Source organism: Neopelma chrysocephalum, unplaced genomic scaffold (genome assembly GCF_003984885.1).
Source record: "Neopelma chrysocephalum unplaced genomic scaffold, ASM398488v2 Primary Assembly neopelma1_74, whole genome shotgun sequence".
Taxonomy (NCBI): domain Eukaryota; kingdom Metazoa; phylum Chordata; class Aves; order Passeriformes; family Pipridae; genus Neopelma; species Neopelma chrysocephalum.
The window spans coordinates 8,600,696-8,620,834 of NW_020897735.1; the positions used below are offsets into that span (position 1 = coordinate 8,600,696).

The following is a 20,139-nucleotide window of genomic DNA, read 5'->3' on the forward strand; positions in this document are numbered from 1 at the left end:
CGGGTGAGTGCGGGGGTGCCCGGGGGTGTGCGCGGCTCCTGCGCGGACGAGGCGAACTCCCCGCGCCCCGGCCGGGCTGGTCCCGCACGGCGGCCCCGGCGGGTCCGGGCGGGGCGGCGGAGCGGGGCCGGGGCGCGGAGGCCGCCGCGCTGGAGGGACCGGTGCTGACAGAGCCGCTCCGGCCCGGCCCGGCGGTGTCCGTGTGTCCGTCCCTTCGCTCCGTGTGCTCGCGGTTTGTTTTCAGCGTCCGTTCCATCCCTGGGCGGCCGCGGTGCGGGGATGGGCCTTGCGGCTCCATTTCCGTGTGGTTTGGTCCAGCAGGACGGATCCTGCCTCGCCTTTGCCGCCTTGTCCGGATTCCGCCTCCAGGCTGCTGTTACGCAAAATTTCAGTGGTGAAAATCAAACCCTCCGTCCCCACCCTGTTCCCACCGTGGGAGGATGTGAGCCCGGAGCGGAGCTGGGAGCACCCCGGGGATGCTGCAGGGAGCGGGGGGCTCTGGCTCGGTGTTGACAGTAGCACAACATCCCGGCTGCGCTTCCGCTGCCATGGACGTGCCCCAGGTGTTTTTCGGGGCCCTGCTCGCTCCAGAGCCGGTGCTGTAGGAACGACTCGTTCTCAGGGCTGTGCTGTGGCTCGGGCTCCAAACTGGAGTGGTGGATCTGTCACTGCTGTTTGCATCAGATGTCCCCAGATCCAGCACTGTTTAGGCTGATGTGATAAGAAAAGGTAATTTTCTTATATAAGTGTTGATTTCTGTTAAAAGCAATGTGTTGGTGCCGTTGTGCTCATGGGAAAGAGGGAGAAGGTACTTCCTTGGCTCCCTAACAGCATTTTTGATGATTGAAACACAGGTATATGTTTCTGATCACCGTTTGCATCCTGCTCCTGATGCCCTTCCCTTGCTTTTGCAGTTCCTCAGAGCTTGTCACAAATGCCATTGTTGCCCTTGCTGGCTGTACTGTGCTGGGCTCGCAGGTTGTCACTGACAAACTTCCCAGTGGCACGTTGTTAAACAAACAAATAGCCACGCTCAGGTGAATGTCACGGGTTAAAATCATCCTTCAGGTTTGCTCTGGCAAAAACAACGTTTGGAATCTGGTATGAGCTGACAGAGTCCTTTTGAATGTAATTAATCCTGCTGCCGGTTGAAACTGAGAACAGTCTAAAAACAAGGGCAGGCATTAATAAGTTTAATTACATGTCCTTTGTGTTGCTCAGGGAAGGTGTTGCATTAGTAAGGGTAACCTATAACACCAGGTTCCCATCGGGAGTGTGATGAGCAGCGTTTCCCAGGCAGAGATCAGCAGCTGGACTTCAGGAAACGGCAGGAGAAAGTTCAGGGTAACAAAACATGGAGAAGGATGTGCTGCTGTGTGCTGGGACTTCATCCCCACGTCCTCTCCTGCTGGAAAAAAAATATGCTTCATCTTCTGGAAGCATGCAAGTTCTCTTGTGCTGTTGTTGATGGCTATTCCCATAACATCACTTTTATATTTATGTGTTAGGTTGAAGCAGGATGAGGCACAGGGGAGAAAGGGATGAGAACTCCCAGCAGTGGTTTGGGAGGTCAGCGGGAAGTCGGCTCCCGGGTGCTGCTGCCGAGCCCTGGGGAGAGCTGCTGTGGAGGAGAGTGGGAAGCAGTGCAGCCATGGGAGCAGTCTGGGCTCTGCAGAGCACGTTCCCAGTGTGAACCAGCAGCAGCAAGGCTCAGGTGGGACAGCGGGCACAGGGCAGAGCTGGCACAGGGTGATTTACTCCCATCTGCGGCTGCTAAAATCCTTCTCCCGTCTGATGTTGCAAATCAATTTACTGGAGTTGTGCACTTTGTTCTCAGTCATAACAAACCCCTAATCCCTGGGCTGGAGACAGATTTAAATTCTGTCTATGCTGCATGTGGATCTGACAGTCTGTGCTGCTGCATTTAGGCACGGAGGACCCCCTGCAGCGGGCGTGTGCCGGGGAGAGGGTCAGGGCTGCCCTGAGGAACCTGCTCCTGGCTGGTCACAGAAAAGAACTGCCAGCCTCAAAAAGCTGCACACAGGGAACCTTTCCCGACCAGGAGACGTGTCACAGAGTCAAACCTGTAATTTAGGAGATCAGATCCCTCTGACACTGGGGAGGCGTTCACACTGCTGGCTCTGCAGCCGGTGTTAGTGGGGCATCTTCAGCTTAGTGCCTGGAGTTCCTTCAGAATTCCCCAACCTGCTCATGCTCTCAGAGCAGAACAGTAGGAGATTTGAGAAAGGCCTTTTATTTTTTTTCCTGGTGTTTCAGTGTTACATTTTGTGTCTGCTCCATGCCTCTGCAGCTACCCAGCCGGGTTCCCTGTTTGTTTCTGTCTCTCGAAAATAGCCAGGAAGGTTTTCATCATAAAACCACAGGAGCAGCAGCTGGGTGGTTTCAGGCAGGTGAGGCTGTGAAATGAGAACCAGTAGGATTGTCTCTTTGAGGCCCTGTTTGCTGCCTCCATTGCTCAAAACCCAGCACTGGAGTTGTATGAGGAGAAGATGGATTGTCCCTCCATGTTTCTCCAAGTCGACTTCCCTGCAGTCCACATGGCCCTGGTTGGGTTGGGTGTGCTGTCACAGCCTGGTGATACTCTGCTGGCTGTGGAGGGTGCAGACAGAGGGGATACATCCCTTCACATGGTAATGCTTTATGACTTTATTATTTAGCACAACAATCCTCTCTCATTGCTCTCGGGCAGCAAAGCTCTTTCTTTAATAGCCAGAGACTGGCTGCTGCTCTGTGGGACTCGCCAGGTCAGTGCCAGTAGCAGTAATGTTATTTCTCTTTAGAACTAATGTGGTCTTTTATGAGATTTTTTTTCCTCCCCCCTTCATTTCGACTGAACTTTAGGCAAGTAGAAAGGGATTAAAAAAGGGCCCTTGGCAAAAAGAACAGAATGTGCTGTTTGGAAAGAGGGTTTCCTGCTGTGAGATGGCTCTGGGCAGCTGGCCGTTCCCACCATATTAAAACAAAGGTGTAGGATTGGAATTAGATCAGCTGACGTAAACCAGGACGGGACCTGGAATACGCAGCGAGTTATTGGAGCAGGAGATTGGATGGCCCCACAGGCAGTGTCTTGAGCAGTGATGGCAGGGACATGAATTTGAACCAAGTACCTCTGTCGTCTTGGAAGTGCGTGTTCACCGTGGGCAAATGGTGTTCCAGCTGTGTCTGACTGCACAGGAGTGGGATGGCTAACGGGGAGCACGGGGCTGCAGGGACTCTGGGATCCCTGTCACTATGGATGCTGCTCTTGGAGTCAGGAAAGCAGCTTATGGTCTCTCCCTGTACAAAGGGAAGTCTGTGGGACTGGCAAACGTCTTCCAGTACGTGGGCCCCTGCTGCAAGTGCCATGTCACCGAGGGACAGGAGTGCTCTCTGCGCTGGAACAGGTATTAAAATGCAGGGACCTTTGAATCAGGTGCTATGTAACCCTTCTCCAGGGTGTTTGTAGCCCACCCCATACTGTGCTGGGCTGCTCTGGCTTAAGCCAGTAGTGTTGGGGTCAGCTCAGGGGGATGGGATGGGACAGAGCCCTGGGAGGGGGCTCTGCTCATCCTGCACTGCCAGGGCTGAGCTGGCAGAGATCCCTCGTCCCTGCCACCAAGATTTCCAAGGAGAGTCTCTAATTAATGACATCTCCCCACTTAGCTCTTGATACAGAGACAGATGCTGGGTTTTTAGGGCTGGTTTGAGACCTGCAGCGCTCCCTCTGCACAGAGGCAGCATCTGGTGAGAAATGTGTCTGCTGCTGACCTGGGTCGGATCCGATCGGCCGCTCAGGAGCGGGAGAGACGTTGTGGGAGCAGGTCCTGCCGAGGCAGGAACCTGACAAATAACCTCCCTAAAAAAGTCCCGTTAATTTTAGGATTCCCAGAGGCATCCGGCAGAGCGTGGAGGGATATAAATACCCATTTGCTGAATCTGGTGAGAGCATAATATGTCCTGAGAATCTCCCCCCTGGTAATCCTTCGTGTTGAACATCTGCATTCCCACCCGTGGCCTTGCAGCTGCAGTAGTTTTAAATGAAAAATAGACTTGATTTGTTTTAATTTTAACAAAAATTCCTAGGCCAGCATGAAGCAGTGCAGCTCAGTGATGTACGTGTGTGTGTGAGTATGTAGTCCTGAGCTCTGGGTTTAGATTATCAATATTTATATTTGTCTACACAAGAATGCAAGTAAATAACCAACTGCAGCTTGGTTATCTACCTTTTCTAATTTCATCCTAAAAAATATGGAAATAAGATTTACCATAAATAACCTCGATTCAGGGCTTATCTGGACTGGGTGAGCAGTCTGTATTGTCAGTTCTTGAGCTGCTGGATATTGGTTCTGCACTCAGCATCCTGAGGTAACTCGATCTGTCTGCCTGTATTAGAGTTAATTTACAGTACCATTCAGAGGAAAAGGAGAGGGACCCTTTTCTGTGAAAATAGTGTAAAATTGCCACAAAGTACTGGGAAATGACTGTGCTGGGTTCCTAAAGATCAATTTATTCACCATAGAGATACAGGGTGAGTGGGCAGTTGAGAGAATCACTAATGGCACAGAGAGCCTTTGCTGGGAAGCTGCGGCTTCTGATCCAGCACAGGGCTCTGCCAGCCCCGGGCTTTTAATGCCTGAGGGCTGGGGGTTGTCTCCTCAGAAAGATGTGGTGGTGGTTGTTCTGCAGATGTTCTACAGGTACCACCACAGCTGGTCCTGGCTGGTGCCTCAGTGGGTGCAGGGAGGTGTCTGGGGATGACACTGTCCTGGAGCCCTCGGGCCGTGTGTCCCCAGGCTGGATGTCCTGCGGTGCTGCTGGCCAGGAGGGGTGGCCTGTGGCACTCAGAGCTGCCCATTTAACATGTTGAGCCAGAGAAACAGCTGCAGGCAGTTCTGTTAGCACCTGGGGCTTCATCCATGGCCTGAATCTTAATGGCAAATCTAGAGAAGCACCTGTTTATCTTCTGCTGCCCTTTATCTTAGAATCTCCTTGGGCTGTTTTCTAGGTTCAGCCTGGCGTGTCATTCACTGGAAGGGATGAATTTTGCATGCACTGTTGACATTTCTCTCTGTTTTGGTCAGTTTTATTCTGGAGAACAACAAAACTCAACACACAGAGCAATCCGGGGAGTATACTGGGAGCATTGTTGTTTTGCTCATGAAAAACCATGCTGAGAATATCACAAACTCCTCTTACTGCTGCCCTTCCATGCCTTTGGAGAAGGCGTCACGCTCTCTTTGTAGACAGGGATACTTGGTCTCTTTGGAAGCCCCTAAAGTGCTTGTCAGGGGTTTTAAAGGTCAGAGTTACCAAGATCGGAGCTTTGGCATAGGAACATTTGACTTGGTGCAAGCCATAGAGAAAGCAGCTGCTCCCTTTTCTCTCAAGTTATTTTTTCCCTTGCCACTTCCTGGTTTTGCTGTGTTTTCCCTGGGACTACTTAATTATCTTTCTTTTCTTTTTTGTTTTTCCCCCTTGAGCTCTCTGGTTTTGCTTTAAGAGTTACAGCACCACTGATTGTATTGGCTGTCTCAAAAATGGTGCTCTGCTCGCTGTCTGTGGGCTCCCCGCTGCTAAATGCTGCCAGTGGGACTCCAGAGCATTTAGATCAGTCGATAGGGCTATCATGGCCTTATTTTCCACCCTGTCCCCATCCCGGGATGTGTGTAACAGATGGAGAGAGCACACGAGCCCTCGGGTTATTGGTTACAGAGTGTGGATCCCAGCGCTGGCTGTGTCTGTGCTGGACATGGTGAGGTTCTGGGACCAGGGGAGCTCAGCACCAGGGGCTGCAGGACCTGGTGGTGCTGATCATAGAATCAGCTGGGTTCAAAAGGACCTCCAAGATCATCAAGTCCAACCCTTGACCCACTACTGCTGCGGTTGCCAGACCATGGCACTGTGAGACAGCAGTGGGTGCTGGGGCCAGCTGGTCTCCCTGATGTACCCATACTGCAAAGCACCACACCTGGGAAGTCTCACTCAGCAGGTGTGGTGGCCATTTAGAGACTTACTCAGCTGTGCAGAGACCCACAGCCTACAAACCTCTAATAACCGACTCCTGGCTGCATCAGTCGGGAAAAATTGTTTTACTGCTCATACAGCCTGTAATAGAAATTACAGATGAGACAGCATAGCAGGCCCTGTTCTTCAGGGCCCTGGGTTATTTCATGGCAAAGAAGTCCCAGGAATATTCTGCAGTCGTTGCTAACAGATGGACTGAACAGTTTCTGTGGGAAGGAGAGCATCCACTGACACCGTTCCATTTTTCCTCTAGATCCCATCTAATGCCGAGGCTGAAAGAATCGCGCTCCCACGAGTCCTTGCTCAGTCCCAGTAGTGCTGTTGAGGCTCTGGATCTCAGTATGGAGGAGGAAGTGGTCATCAAGCCAGTCCACAGTAGCATCCTGGGACAAGACTACTGCTTTGAGGTAAGGAGCCGTGCCGGGAGCCGCTCCTGCCGCACACTGGGGCCGGCGGGGGGGCCAGGTGTGTGCTGGCATCTGGGGCTCTCGCTGCTGTACAACATTTCTGCTCTGAATTGCCACACAGAGGCCGTTTCGTAGGCAGAAAATTACTCCCATCTCTTCAAGGGGGATCACATCCCCACGATCAGAGCAACGAGCTCCTCGCCAGCCCTGTCGCAGCAGAGCTTCCTGCTGGCACAGGTGCTGCCCCGCTCGGGGCCGTGTTCCAGCACGGCATCCCTTTGGAGTTTGTGTTCCTACAGATACTGGGAAGTGCTAACAATCCCTACCCAGTGTTCCCAAATACATCAGATGTGGTCACAGAGCCAACCCACTGCTGTCAGTGGGAGTGTTGAGGACTTTGTCTAGGAAACTGAAGCTTCGCTTGTTTGGGTAAATAGAAAAATCTGTGAGTATTTCAGATTATTTTGACATCTGTTATGGCATGTGGTTAGGTCTGTGCTAGCGGGAGGGAGGAGGACACGTACAAACCAGGCTGTAGTTGGATAATTCAATGTAGTATGTCTTGGGAATCATTTGTCCTGAATTGTGGATGGCAAAGTATTATTGCTTATGGCAGTGGCTGGATATAGAACAGGGAAATGGTTTTCTTACAGTAATAAGGTGGTCGATACTTGTGTTTCTGTGAAGAGAAGGGAACCTGTTTGGGCATAGAAAAGCAGATAAATGGTCTATCCATGCTTGGACTGTGCTGTAGGATGTGACTGCAGGCTGTCCTTGGATGGGCAGTGCTGGATAAAAACACCTTGTCAGAGTCCAAGAGGAGTCAGACTGGGGAGAGAAATACCTTTTCTTTACTGAAGTTAGCACGCTTTGAAAGAAATGAGCTAGAAGATCCATTTCCTAAAATGAAAGCAGGTAACACGAAAACAGTCTTACAAATGTAGCCCCAAACACAAACTCTGCAGTGGGCTGAGGTATAAATTTTCCAGTGCTGTTCATTCTCTGAGGAATTGAACAAGTGTGGTGGGTCAGGAGGGGAACAGTTTTGTAAATTATATGGCCTCTATTACATTCCACTCAAGAAAGATAAAATGAAGCTAGATGGAAAATAGATGTGACATCCATAATATAAGGGTTGTTTACCAATTCTGTTCAGCACAAGAGCAGAGGAAGGGATGTGAACAGTACTTGTAGGAAGTTGACTGAGAGGGAAATTGCACAAGTCGTGCACCTGTAAGGAGGAAGAAAATTTTGGTTATGAGTGAGTTGGATAAAGAGGAGTCACACAGAAAAAAAGAACGTGTTAATTGCTGTCCTGCAAACCCTGCAGAGGGGAGGAAGAATGCCAGGAAACAAAGGGGACATTGATTTGTGACTGGTGGCTGCTCACCAGCAAGCTCCAGCGTGAGGAACCGAGGTGAGAGCTAAATGGCACATTGTGTCAGTGCCTCGTGCCTCCAGAGAGCCTCTTCCAAATTGGGAGTGAGGTCAGTGCTGGGATGAGTCTGCAGATCTCCTGGGATCCTTGGTGGGTACCACGCCTTGACCACAGCCTGCCAAGCACTTGGGTACCACTGGTGGATACAAAGAGGGGGCGTTGCCTTTGGGCTTTGCCACTGAGGCTGTTGTGGATCTGCTCTTTAAGGAGATCTGTCAGGAGCAGGCAGGTTTGGGTGGCTGTTGTTGGGCAGTGCCAGCCTTGCACAGTCCATAACTACGTTCTCCTGGCAGTGGGGTGGCCGAGCAGGGACGGTGCCTCGGGAGCTGTTTCCATCCCCAGCTGGCTGGTGTCCATTGGATCTCCCCTGTGCGTGGCACAGTGTGACACAGCTTTTCCTGCACCACACCACCGGAGCAGCCTCATGGCTCGGGAAGCAGGACAGCACGGTCTGACATGGCTGCAGATGGAAGGGAGCGGGTTTGAGAGGGAACTGGCAGCACACCCAGACAGAGACAAAAGCGAGAGGTGCCAAAGCCATCTGCAGTGGAAAACAACCAAGTGGCTCGTTGGGAGGCAGCTGGTGGATGAAGGTGCAGGGAATTGTTCCTCTTCTTTGGCTCCACCGACCTGCATTAAGACGTGCTGGGCTCCGCTCCCCTCGGCTGGGCTCTGCTGGGATGGGCACTCAGCAGCAGTGCAGGGCTTTTCCACGGGCTGCATTCAGCTTTTTCTGCTTAGTTTTGTGAAACTTGCTTTTTTCCTGACTTGGTAGTCAGTATTTACTTCTTTTCTTCATTGATTTTTTTTTTTAAATTACTCAGCATCATCTTCTTTCTCCTTATAAGACTCCCCAGTCAGCAAATCATCCCGTGCCACTGCACATGCTGCGTGTGCTAAATATACAGTGGGCATCTTCTCCAGGAGTGGAGACTCAGAGTCCAGGCTTACAGAGCCTATTCCTGGCCCTGCTGTTTGTGGGGTCCTGGGCCAGCCAGGGCACTGAGGACTGAGGGGCTCTCTGAGGTCTTAGCAGACCAAAGGCTCGTCCCGTTGCACAGCTCGTGCCTGAGCTGTCCCAGGACACGGCTGGGAGAAGGACAGACTGCAGTTGCTCTGGTACAGCCCAGGCTGTGTTGCCTCATCCTGGCCTTGCCTCAGCGAGGGGGAATGTGGTGCAGCTAAATTTAGCTCCCCTAGTTGGATCCAGCTGTGCAAACCTTGGCCGTGGCTCGCGTGGCCCTTGGGCCGCGGCACCAGGTCAGGGGGTGCAGAGCAGCTGAGCCACAGCTTGTCCTCATCAAATCCTCTGGACACTGAGAGGAGCAGCCTTGGTAGCTCAGTTGTCATCTCCAGTTACTCCATGGAGATGCCTTCAAGGGAGGAACCCACCCTGTACCTAAAACTTTCTTGAAATGGCAAGATTTTATCTGAGTGAGGAGATCACCCATCCGAGGACTGGGGATAATGAATGGGAATAAGTAACATTTCAGAAATTAATGAGTTTTATTAATTGAGTTTATCCTGTACATTAACAGTATTCTAGCATTTCCAAAATCTTGATGAGACCAGAATACTCTCTTTATAAAGATAATTAATATCTCATAAAGATCATTAATGCCATATGATATTTAGGTCAGAACTCAAAGCTGGGGTGTGATTCCAGATCTGGGAAAATTACATTTTTGGTCACACATGGTAGATATGACCTTCAGCTTCCATCTGATCGAGACACACTTCATATCTGACACATGATTTTCCCCTTCTCTCACTTCAGTATGACAGTTACAGGTTTTTTTAGGGTTTGAGTGATTAATTAATTGATAATTATTTTAAAACTGAGTAATTAATTTTGCCGTGATAACTCATGTGTTGACTTAAGTGTGGCAAGAAAATATATTAGATATTCAGCTTAACAGATAGTTGGTAAAAAACTGATATTGAATAAAAATTCAGTAGAAGGACAGCTGGATTACATGGTTATTTATTTGGATATGATCCTCTATATCCTCCATGCAGCTCTGGGATCCATGTGTGTCACCAAGGAGAACTTGTCTTTAAGAGAGCATCTTTCAACACCAGCCAAAGAAATCTTAATTCTCCTTCATGGACGAGCTTCCAAGTTTCCTACCAAATCCTCTAGATCTGAGAACATTTTCAAGCACATTTGTACACCAAACTCCATCAAAGCCAAAGAGCTAAACAAAAAGCTGGGTGAGACGTGGCCTTTAAGGCAATGGACTAATGATATCATTTACTGAAAGGTGTATTTGACCTGTTCCACCTTTATTAGGAACTGATTTCTAAGTGATTGGTGGGGATGGAGTTTTGTGGCCTTGGTCAGAACCTCAGTGGCCTCAAGGGTTTTTCCCCACTGTGGGGTGCAGAAACTTGGCTCCAACACCTGCAGGGCACTGTGGCTGTACCAGGAGTGTCAGGACTTGGATGGATTGGGCTTGGCCATGGATGATTTTGAGTCTTCTGCAGCTGAATTCGCTGAGTAAGACAGGGCTCAAGTTCTGGTGTGTGAGGTTGGTGTCTGAAGAACTCCTTTGAAGTCCCAGAAATTCCCAGGTCAGGAGCTGCCTGGAGCAGTGCTTGCTCGAGTTCTGGTCTTAAAACTGTTGCCAGGTGTTTCTTCTGGGCTGTTGATGTTTGTAATTCAGCACTGAGGCAGCACAGCACCGGGTCAGCATCGATGCGGCCCCGCTGCTCTGTGGGCGTCATTGCCTGTCACGTGTGGGAACTCTTCCTGAGAGAAGGATGGGGATGCAGCACTGCCTGACCCTCTGGCAGAGCAGGGGATGGGGATCACATGGCGTAGACACAGTCTTGCAAGTGGTACATCCTGTGAGCCACCAGAACTCCGTGTGGGAACGTTGAGGGATGGAGGTTCGCGTGGGCATCGGCAGCAGCGAGGAGATGAGGCAGGGTGGGTTTGGAATGGGAGACTTTGAAGAAGCTGGAAATACTTGAAAGCATGAAAGGGTGCTGGAAAGATCACGCTGCTCTGCCTGCTAATATGGAGTCTGTTCTTGGAACTAGAAGAGAGCTTGTGCTCAGAAGAGTCTATTTTACAGGCAGAGTATAAAAGTGTGTAAGGACAGGGAAGAGTGTCTATCTGAAGGAGAAAGCCTCTTGCTTGGAAGATTTCTTGCGTTTTTATGTAAAGACAGGCCAGGCCTCTTCTCATTCTGTCCTGGTTAGATGTCTGTGTTCAAAGGAGGGGATGTGTTCAACTTATCATTGAGGTTTGCTAATGACAAATCTTAGCGGGTGCCAGCTCCGCTGTAAGAACAGGTTGGGCTTCTGGGAGATACATGAAATTAAAGGAGATTGTGTCTCTCAGAAGCTGATAACCCAGTGCACAGTGTGTAAACACAAACACTGCGAGATGATAAAGCACTCAGAAATAACTCTGCAGGTTGAGACTGGCGGAAATGAAGCTCAGAGGGGAGTTATTTAAAGCACCAGCCAGGTCCGTTTGGCCTCCCAGCAGAGCTGTGCATGGAGACTATGGCTGCACAAAAGCTGGGAATGCAAAGGGCCCCGGGACCACCAGGAATGACCACCACGGTCCTGGAGGTCAGGGCCAGCAGGACTGGAGGAGATGGCAGTTTGGGGAATATCTGTGTAGGAGAAGGTGCAGGGAACTATTGGCCCTTCAGACCTTGGCTCAGTACTTGATGCCAGGGAAATTTATTGTAGTGGACAGGAAGAAAAGTTTAGTGCCTGTCATTCTGGTCTGCCAGGCAGTGGTGCTTCCATGACTCTCAGCAGGGTTGAGTTTCCTTGGGATAGCAGGGATGTGATAAAGAATAAGGGGCACTTGCACCACTGGAAATGTCACTGCTGTGAGTGTGCTTCTTGAACCCTGGCTATGAAATCCCAGTGGCCAGAGAAAGCCACACAGATACAGCAGAAACTCCCTGGGGGTGATCCTGGAAGCATGAGAGGTGACCTCAGCAGCACTTCCCCAGCCATGGGGACTGGCTGCTGGGAGCTCTTGAATGCCCCAGACAGGCTCTGAGCTGGAATGGGCTCATACCACGGCCAGGAGTGGGGTGTATGTTCCTGTCCCTGTGTTCTTCACAGCACGGGCTCCAGAAGCAACAGGACACCAAGGGGGAAGGTGGAAAACAGCCTTTCCAGGCCTCATGTTCTGCTGGAAACAAGGAATGTGTTGTTACTGTCACAGGCTTTGGGCTGGGCCTGGAGGAATGCCAGGTGTCCACTCGGTGTTCCAATTTATCTTTAGTTCATCTAAAGATTTGCACTCCCTCAGTTGTGGAACTTGGTGGTTTAAAGCATCACATGCACGAGGTCCATTATCTAGTGTTTTCTGGTGTGGAAGAGGAGAAGTAATTGGAATTTGCTTCCATGATTATTTTTGTAACATGCAGAGCTGTCCTGTTTTTCTGCCAGCCTTAGGGGCTGTTGCTTCATGCTCGGGTAAAGCTGTTTACTTAAAAAAAAAAATAAAATCCACTAGCATCTTCCCTAAGTCCCTCTCTCCCCCCCAAATCATGGTCTGCAGTGTGCTGGTCAAGACATAATCCTGTTCCTTTCCCTGTAGGTGACGACTTCATCAGGAAGTAAGTGCTTCTCGTGTCGTTCTGCAGCAGAGCGAGATAAATGGATGGAAAACCTGCGGCGTGCCGTGCACCCAAATAAGGTAGTGGCTGTGAGGAATTGCCTCTGTTCTAGTTCAGCTCCTCGTTATTACATTTTATAGCCCAATGCATGGGAGCAGCAGGGGACGTATTGTCATTGCAGTGAGTAAGTGTAACTCTGGGTCAGCCTTTTTCCATATTGCTTTCTCCCACAATTATATTTACAGGCAAGTGCCAATTATTCCTTCCCCTCTTTTCTCAGCACACGCTGAGAAATTCTTAGCTGTTGCTAAGAATTGATCAGACCTGAAGAATCTTCAGTGTTGCTCTGTTATTGATGGTACTTGCCACTTGCATAGAACTTTCACCTCTCAGAAGCTCTGGGACAGGTGTCAGGTAGCTGCCAGCAAAGTTATAAGACTGAGTAGTCTAAAGAGTTCACAAGTCAGTTCCTGACACAGTGTCTACTTCAGTGAGGGAGGAACTCAGATGCCCATTACAGTGAGTTTTGGAGGCAGTAGTAGAATGTGACTTTCCCATCTCCAGCCAGTTGAGGTGTAAAACTACTCTGAGTTTTACAGGAACAAATCCTTCTCTTGGCTACAACACAGGGACACTCAGTATGAGCTTTTATGGCCCACTAAGGCTAAGTACATCCTCAAACAAAATGTACAGCTGCTTCCCCCTCTCAGCACTGGAGTTGGCTGCAAAGATTGGTCAGGAGCAGTGCAGGATTCCACAGCTGATGAACTCAACCACGTCTTTTTCTGCTGGGCAGAGAAGACACAAGTGACGTGATCTGGGAACTCATTGCACACAAGTTCAGTCCAGGCCTGGTGGGTTCTAAAGGAGCCCTCAGTCTTGGAGTTTGTTGTTCCCAGCACAGTGCCAAATGTCAGGATAAAAGGTTTGCTTCAATGTCAGAGCTGGAGCAGTGGAGGGGAGAGGGGAGAGGTGAACCTCTGCCTCTGGCAGCGTGTTCCTGGATGTGGAGTTCAGTGGCTCCAGTGCTTTCCAAGGGCAGCAGCCCTGGCAGCACTGACCTGAGAGAGCTGTGTGAGGTTTGTGTGGTCACGCTCAGCGTGAGAGAAGTCCTGGGAATGTGAGCTGAGGCTGTGCATGTCACTGGCTTTGAGGTGCAGTGTTGAGTGGAAGTCCATTTGGAGGTGTGCCCTCATCTCAAAGCATTCAGTAACTGATGGCTCTCTTTCCATCTTTGTTTGAGTTCATACACAATAAACTCTCAGTATCTGACTTGAAATTTCTGTCAGGAATTCAGTGTTCTTGTGCAGTTCCTGTGTGTACTTCCTGAACCTACAGTACTCCATTGTGGACTTCCAGCAGGAGTGTTCCTGCCCAGACTCCTGGGCTGAGCAGAGTAAGCTGTGGCTGCTGTTTCAGCGAGGGGTTTCCAAACAAAACAGGTTTTGCAGAATCCCAGCAGCAGTTCAGCTGCCAGTGCTTTATCTTTCAAGTCACTCCTGCAAAAAATACCCCTGGATGTTCTTCTAGGATGAGGTCAGCATCACGAGGGAGCTCTGAAAGATCCCGGTATTCTTGGCTCTGTTATTGTTTAAAAGATATCCAAGGCAAATTTCTATTTCTGAATTGTCATGATTCTCCCCTGGGACTCACTCTCCTTCCCATAATTCTTCTTAATGTTTTACTTGGGTGCTCTGGACTTCTGCCCTAAAACATGGTTTCTTCCCCACCAGCGGTGGTGGCATTCCCGTGTGGATGAGGCCATCCCTGGGTGTGCACTCAGGTCCCTTTATGTTGCTCTGTTAAAAGCAAATGAACTCCAGAGCTGTGAGATACCTGTAAAAGCTTCTGCTTTGCAAAAGCCAGTCATGGTCAGTGAGGGTCTTTCTGTTTCTTTGGAGGCCCTCTTGGCAGGGAGTGGGAAACAGCACATATATGATTTGTAGGGGTTTTATCTTCCTTCTTCCTTATATTAATTGGCACCAACAGACATGGAGAGCACGGTGATATTTTGGAAAATTAACATAAGTAGTGTTATTATGCAAATTCCTGAGAGCCAGTATTTCCTTAAAATAAAATGTAATTAAGCCTCCGCTCATTTAGCACATCCGAAATAATTAACTCATATCTCCAGTTTTGTTGTGCTTGGCTTTGTGGTTGTTTTTTTTAATTGACCTTTTTTTCTTTGCTTTTTTTTTTTTTTTCTTTTTTCAGGACAACAGCAGAAGGGTAGAGAATATGTTAAAGTTATGGATTATCGAAGCCAAGGACCTGCCAGCTAAGAAAAAGTACTTGTGTGAATTATGCCTGGACGACGTTCTTTATGCACGAACTACCTGTAAATTGAAAACTGATAATGTCTTTTGGGGGGAGCACTTTGAATTTAATAACCTCCCGTCTCTCAAAAACATTACGGTGCACTTATACAAAGAGACTGACAAGAAGAAGAAGAAGGACAAGACCAACTTCATTGGGCAGGTGAACATCCCCGTCAGCTCCGTCACGGGCCGGCAGTTTGTCGAGAAGTGGTACCCGGTGGTGAGCCCCAACCCCGGGAAGGGCAAGTCCCCGGGGCCCATGATCCGCATCAAATCCCGCTACCAGAGCATGAGCATCCTTCCCATGGAGATGTACAAAGAGTTTGCCGAGTACATCACCAACAATTACATGGTGCTGTGCTCGGTGCTGGAGCCCTCGCTGAGCGTGAAGAACAAGGAGGAGATGGCGTCGGCGCTGGTGCACATCCTGCAGAGCACGGGCAAGGCCAAGGTAGGACCCTCCATCCTCTCCCACTGGAGACCACGGGGAGCAGACTCCTGTGTTGGGGTTGGGGGATGTCCACGTCAGCTGGGCTTCAGGCCCGACTGGGCATCGTTACTACGCTCTGTTTTTCTTCTAATTACACACAAGTTGGTAGCGCGTGCAGCACAAATTGCTTAATTAGCAAAGGGGTCGGTGGGAGCACGAGATACCAACTGAGTCACTTTGCTCTCCTTCTGGAGGCTCAGGGGCCAGGCTCTTACTGGATAAACAGGCACAGATGTGAAAGTAAGCAAGGAGGCAGTTTTCAGGGATGGAATGTAAGCAATGCCGGCCCGAGCTGAGCAGCCTGTGTGTGCTGGGTATCAGGGTGTTCCTGGGGAACACAGCAGGAGCTGAGTGGGAATGAGCAGCCTCCTGAGAATTCCTGGGCAAACTGTGTGGGCACATGTGTCTCTGGATCAGCTCTTGGTCTTCAGGGTCTGTCCTGCTGCTCTTGGAAGGGGGGCAGCAGTGTGGGAAAGCCCAGGGCAGTGCTCGTTGTGGGTTGATGCCACCAACTTGCTCCTGGTGGAAGTGGAGCCTTTGTGGACCACTTTGAGCCTCCTGCCTGGTTGGGAATCCTCCAGCAGGTCTGGGGAAGAAGCAGGCCAGGAGGAGGCAGAGAGTGGGGTTTGCTCCTGGTTGTGATCTGTGAGGGTGCAGGCAGGGTGAGCAGAGTTGGAACCCCCTTCCTTGCTGAGCACACAGGGCACGGAGTGACCCCCCCACTGCAGAGCATCCTCCATCCCCGGGTGGCCTGGCACAGGCATGGCAGGCAGTGCCCGTGCTGGGGCTGCAGGAGTTAAAGCATCAGCATTTTTCTCTGTTACCATCTCCGTGAACTCTGCAGGGTAGAGCTGGGGAAGAGCAAGATGTCCAAAGCTCTTGCAGTGCTGAGGAGACATGAGCTCCTCACCTGAGGGGGAATCACAAGGCTCTGCTTCCTCAGCAGCTGCCACTGCTGCCGGGGACCGTGGCCGGGCTCGTGGATTAGGTTGAGTTACCATCTGTCGGACAGAGAAGTGGCTTGGCCTCCTGATCTAGTTCAAGGCAGGCAAAGCTCACTGAGAGGATTGCGGGGCCGGGGCCCTGCTGTTGCAGCGGCAGAGAAAATAGCTCCCTTAAAGCCCTCATGATCCCAGGCAGCAGTGCTGGACCCCGGGACTGCAGGGAAGGACCATGGTCCCGGTCCCCTCAGAGGCCTGGGATTCGTGGCATGTGGAATAAAGCTGTGGTGACACAAGGAGGTGTCATTGATGTCTCTCCTCACTCCTTGTGCCGGGGCTCGGGCGCCGTCAGTGCGTGGTTTCTGGGCACAGCCTTCTGCTGCCCCTTGCTGTGGCTCCAGCAGCTCCAGTGCCAGGGCTTTGTGGGAATAGCACTGTCATGAAAGACCTGTCTGTGGTGAAACAGTCTTCAAGTGTCACCCCCATCTCAGTCACTGTGGATCATGTGTGGGCACGGCTGAGAGCAATTGTCACTGCTCCAGCCTTTTTCCTCTTCTCAGAACTGGAGAGGCTCCAGAGAGAGCAAGTGTGTTTCCAGACATGTGTCTGCATCAGTGCTTGAGATCCCAGAGGCTCTACACAGGGGACACAGCAAAACAGTAAACAGACTTGATGACTTTCCCCCTAAAATGGAGCTCCTGCTTTCCCTGCCTGTCATCTGCCATCAGCATTAGCACAGGGTTTGGGGAGCTGTCAGAGCAACAGGAGTTATTGGAGCATGGGAACCAGGTGGTGCATCCTGAGCTGGACAGGCAGAGAGAGGGAAAAGCAGCAGTAAGGTAACAAAATAATGAATGAGAAAGGAAAGCACCTCTCACCCCTGCTTGGGGGATGTGGGTGCACCCCCCTGCCCCTCAGGAGAGCTCCAGCCCAGCAGTGGGAGCACCTGATCCCAGGCTCTGTGTGCAGGGCCAGCAGAGCAGTGACCCCCCCTTCTCCAGGCCTCTATCCTCCTGTGACCCTCCAAAGCTTGTCTGGGCTGGAGATGAAGTTTCCCATCCTTCTGCCTCACCAGGAGCCTTCCCAGTGAGCCCCTCAGAGCTCCCCCTGCCCTGCAGACCTGGCAATGGGCAACCACTGATGTGTTGTGCTGATAAAGGGGTTTTTGTGGCTCTTGGCTGCTGTAGATGACCCTAAAGCAGCAATTACAGTTGGACTGAGGAACAAATGTCCACTAGATTATCACGAAGACTCGTTAGCAGCTAATTGGTGTTGGGCTGTTTCGGGCCCTCTCTCCCTGCAGCGATTTGCTGTAAATACATTGTAATCCCTTAATGAGGGATCGGGTCCCTGCCGTGCAGCAGAGGTGCGATGTGCTGGGGCCACGTGCCAGCCACAGCCAGGTCCCTGCCACCGGTGTCCCTGTGCAGCCCCCTGGGTGGATGCAGGGCCATCCTTGCCCCCAGACACCCCACTCTGACATGTTGAGCTGTTCCCTGTTATCTGAAGCTGCAGAAACCCCGGGGCACTGCCCAAGTCCCTCCTGCTGGGGAGGACACCTGGGGCTGCAGGTGGAAAGGGGACAGGAGCTGTAGGTGAATTTTCTCCCTAAATAGCTGCTTCTTCCTGGGCTGTGTAGCTGTTAAAGGTGGAGCATGAAAGTAGAGTCCTGTCCAGAGTCAAAGTCCCTGCTTCCCTTGATCTCTGTTTGGGAGAGGAAAGAGCTTCATTCCTACAGCGCTGCACGAGCGTTGATGTGAAACAGGGCATGCCTGGAAACCCCTGAGCATCTGCCAAGGCAGTGGGTGGAGAGGAGGGGAAGAGAGTTTTGATAAGGCTCTGAGTGCAGGCAGGCAGGGAGCTGCCCCAGCCCACTGGAAAATCTGACAGGCACCCAGCGCTCAATCAGGTCTCGGCACACGCGGGTGTTCCCCGGCTTTGTGGCAAGGAGAGGCTGGAAGGAGGATGTTGTTTGGTGGCTAAAGCACAGATGTGGGCTCTCAGCTCTGTCCTTCATTTGCTACCTGCTTCCACCTTCCCAGTGAGAGCGCTGGTGACGTGCTCCCTGGAAGGGGGTGGAGATGCCCGGCTGTTTTCATGTGTTTTGCAACCCACAGACGAAAGACACAAAGTCATAAAGTGTTTCTGCTGCCGGGGTTGGTGTGACTGGGAGTGCTCAGCCCTGCTTTTAGCAGGGCTTCATGTGGCCCCTGTGATGTGGTTGTGGGTAGACAAGCTGCATCCTTCCCAATGGACTTCTGATGCTTCCAGAATGTTCACTGTGCTTAGATTTGTTCCAGGGCTGTCTTAGAGCTTCTGGGGCTCAATTCATGGCTGTAAATATGTAAAAAAACCTCTCTTGTGCGAAGAGTTGGTCGATCAAACCCAGCATTAGATAAAGCTCTAACAAACCGGCTGCTCACTGGAAATAAATATTTATGGTGTTGGGAATGGAGTGAGGGATAAACATGTGTCCCTGTTTGTTTGTGCTGTGAGGATTTGCCTCCGCAGAGCAGATGTAGCTGCTCTCCCCATGTGAGTCTGCTGGAACCCCACATTCCAGAGGCAGAGCCAGGGTTGGATCAGGGCTCCGGGACCTCCCAAAAAGTGACTGCTCAGCTCAGGCAGGGACAGGGAGATGTGGCACAGCTGGGCCTGGAGGCTGGTGGCACCAGGGCTCAGTTGGTCCCTGCAGGGAGCACTGCTCCCTTCCCCATCCTGGAAAGGCTGAGGACACAGGGAGGTGAGGATGCTGTGCACGTTCAGCCACAAACAGACCAGCAGCAGCCCTATCATTTCCCCCACAAAGAGTTTATCTCTCTGTTAATATTTTATAGCAGCCATAGTGGAGCTAATCAGTCCTTTAATCAGTTTTATGAGCATCCCCACTGTTTTTCCCCGTCCCCAAGCAGAGCAGTCAGGGTGGTTGGCAGGAGTGGGAACACCAGTGGGTGCAGGGATCAGTGTAGGGATCTGGCTCTCAGGGTGGTGGGCACTTCCCAAGCCTCCTGTGTGGGATCCAGGCCCTCTGCCCTCATAGGGAGTGGTCACTCAGTGTGTTAGTGTTGTTTCCCTGAGGTTTTCTCATTTCCCTGAGCAAGGTGATGGACAGAGATTCCTGTGTGTTAACCCTCACATTGTCACTTCACTGCCTTTTCCCAAGGAGAATTAGAATATGCCAGAAGCACTGAGGATGAGCTCCAGGGCTTGAAGGAGGGCACAGCACTACATTTCCTGGCAGAGAAGTGTCTGGAGCAGATTCTCAGAGGAGCTGTGTGGTGGAACAGTCTAGGACTGGGGCTGGGGTCCTCAGTTTCACGTGGTCTGTCCAGGACCCATTTGCTGCCCCTCTGCTGCTCTCCTTGCACAGCTCAGCACCACTGAGTGCCACCTTTCCCTCCCCTGTAGGTGTGTCCCAGCACTTTCCCACCTGTAACCCACAGCCCCACCGACCCCTGGTGTTTTTCACCTTTGCATAGAGGCCCAGCTGGACTCTGAGCTAGTCTTTGAAATAAGCAGTAATCTTATTACCTTTATCAATTCAATCCTCTTAAGGTTAAGTCAATCCTATTAATCAGGCTTGTGATTTGGAGAACCTTATTATTTCAAAGTCAATCTGCCCACCAGTCAGTTACGATACGGGAACGATCGGCCCCAGCCCGGAGGGTGCGTGACCCCCACAGGGTGTGGGGGGGGGTCTCCTCAGCTCGCTGACACCCCACGGGCTCCAGCTGGGCAGGAGGACCTGCCCCAGGGGGGAGAGGTGCAGAATCCTTCCTGGTTTTGAACAGGATGTGTCCTGCAGGACTTGTGTTGTTTGTTGGCTCCCTGGAAAGCTCTCCTGCTCCCACCACAGCCCTGCCAGGCACCCAGCTGCCCTCATCCTTCTGCCTTCATCCTTCTGCCTTCATCCTTCTGCCTTCATC

The 20,139-nt window shown here is 51.2% G+C and overlaps 1 protein-coding gene across 8 annotated transcripts in view; it reads left to right on the forward strand.

Moving 5' to 3' along the window:
- DAB2IP (DAB2 interacting protein) overlaps window positions 1-20,139 on the forward strand; it is a 174,805-nt gene that overhangs the window by 128,034 nt on the left and 26,632 nt on the right. For all 8 annotated transcript variants that reach the window (XM_027687904.1, XM_027687901.1, XM_027687898.1 and 5 more), the window contains 3 exons: window positions 6,278-6,431; window positions 12,446-12,544; window positions 14,679-15,233. In XM_027687904.1, the coding sequence (XP_027543705.1) occupies window positions 6,278-6,431; window positions 12,446-12,544; window positions 14,679-15,233 (808 nt within the window). The remainder of the gene's footprint in view (window positions 1-6,277; window positions 6,432-12,445; window positions 12,545-14,678; window positions 15,234-20,139) is intronic.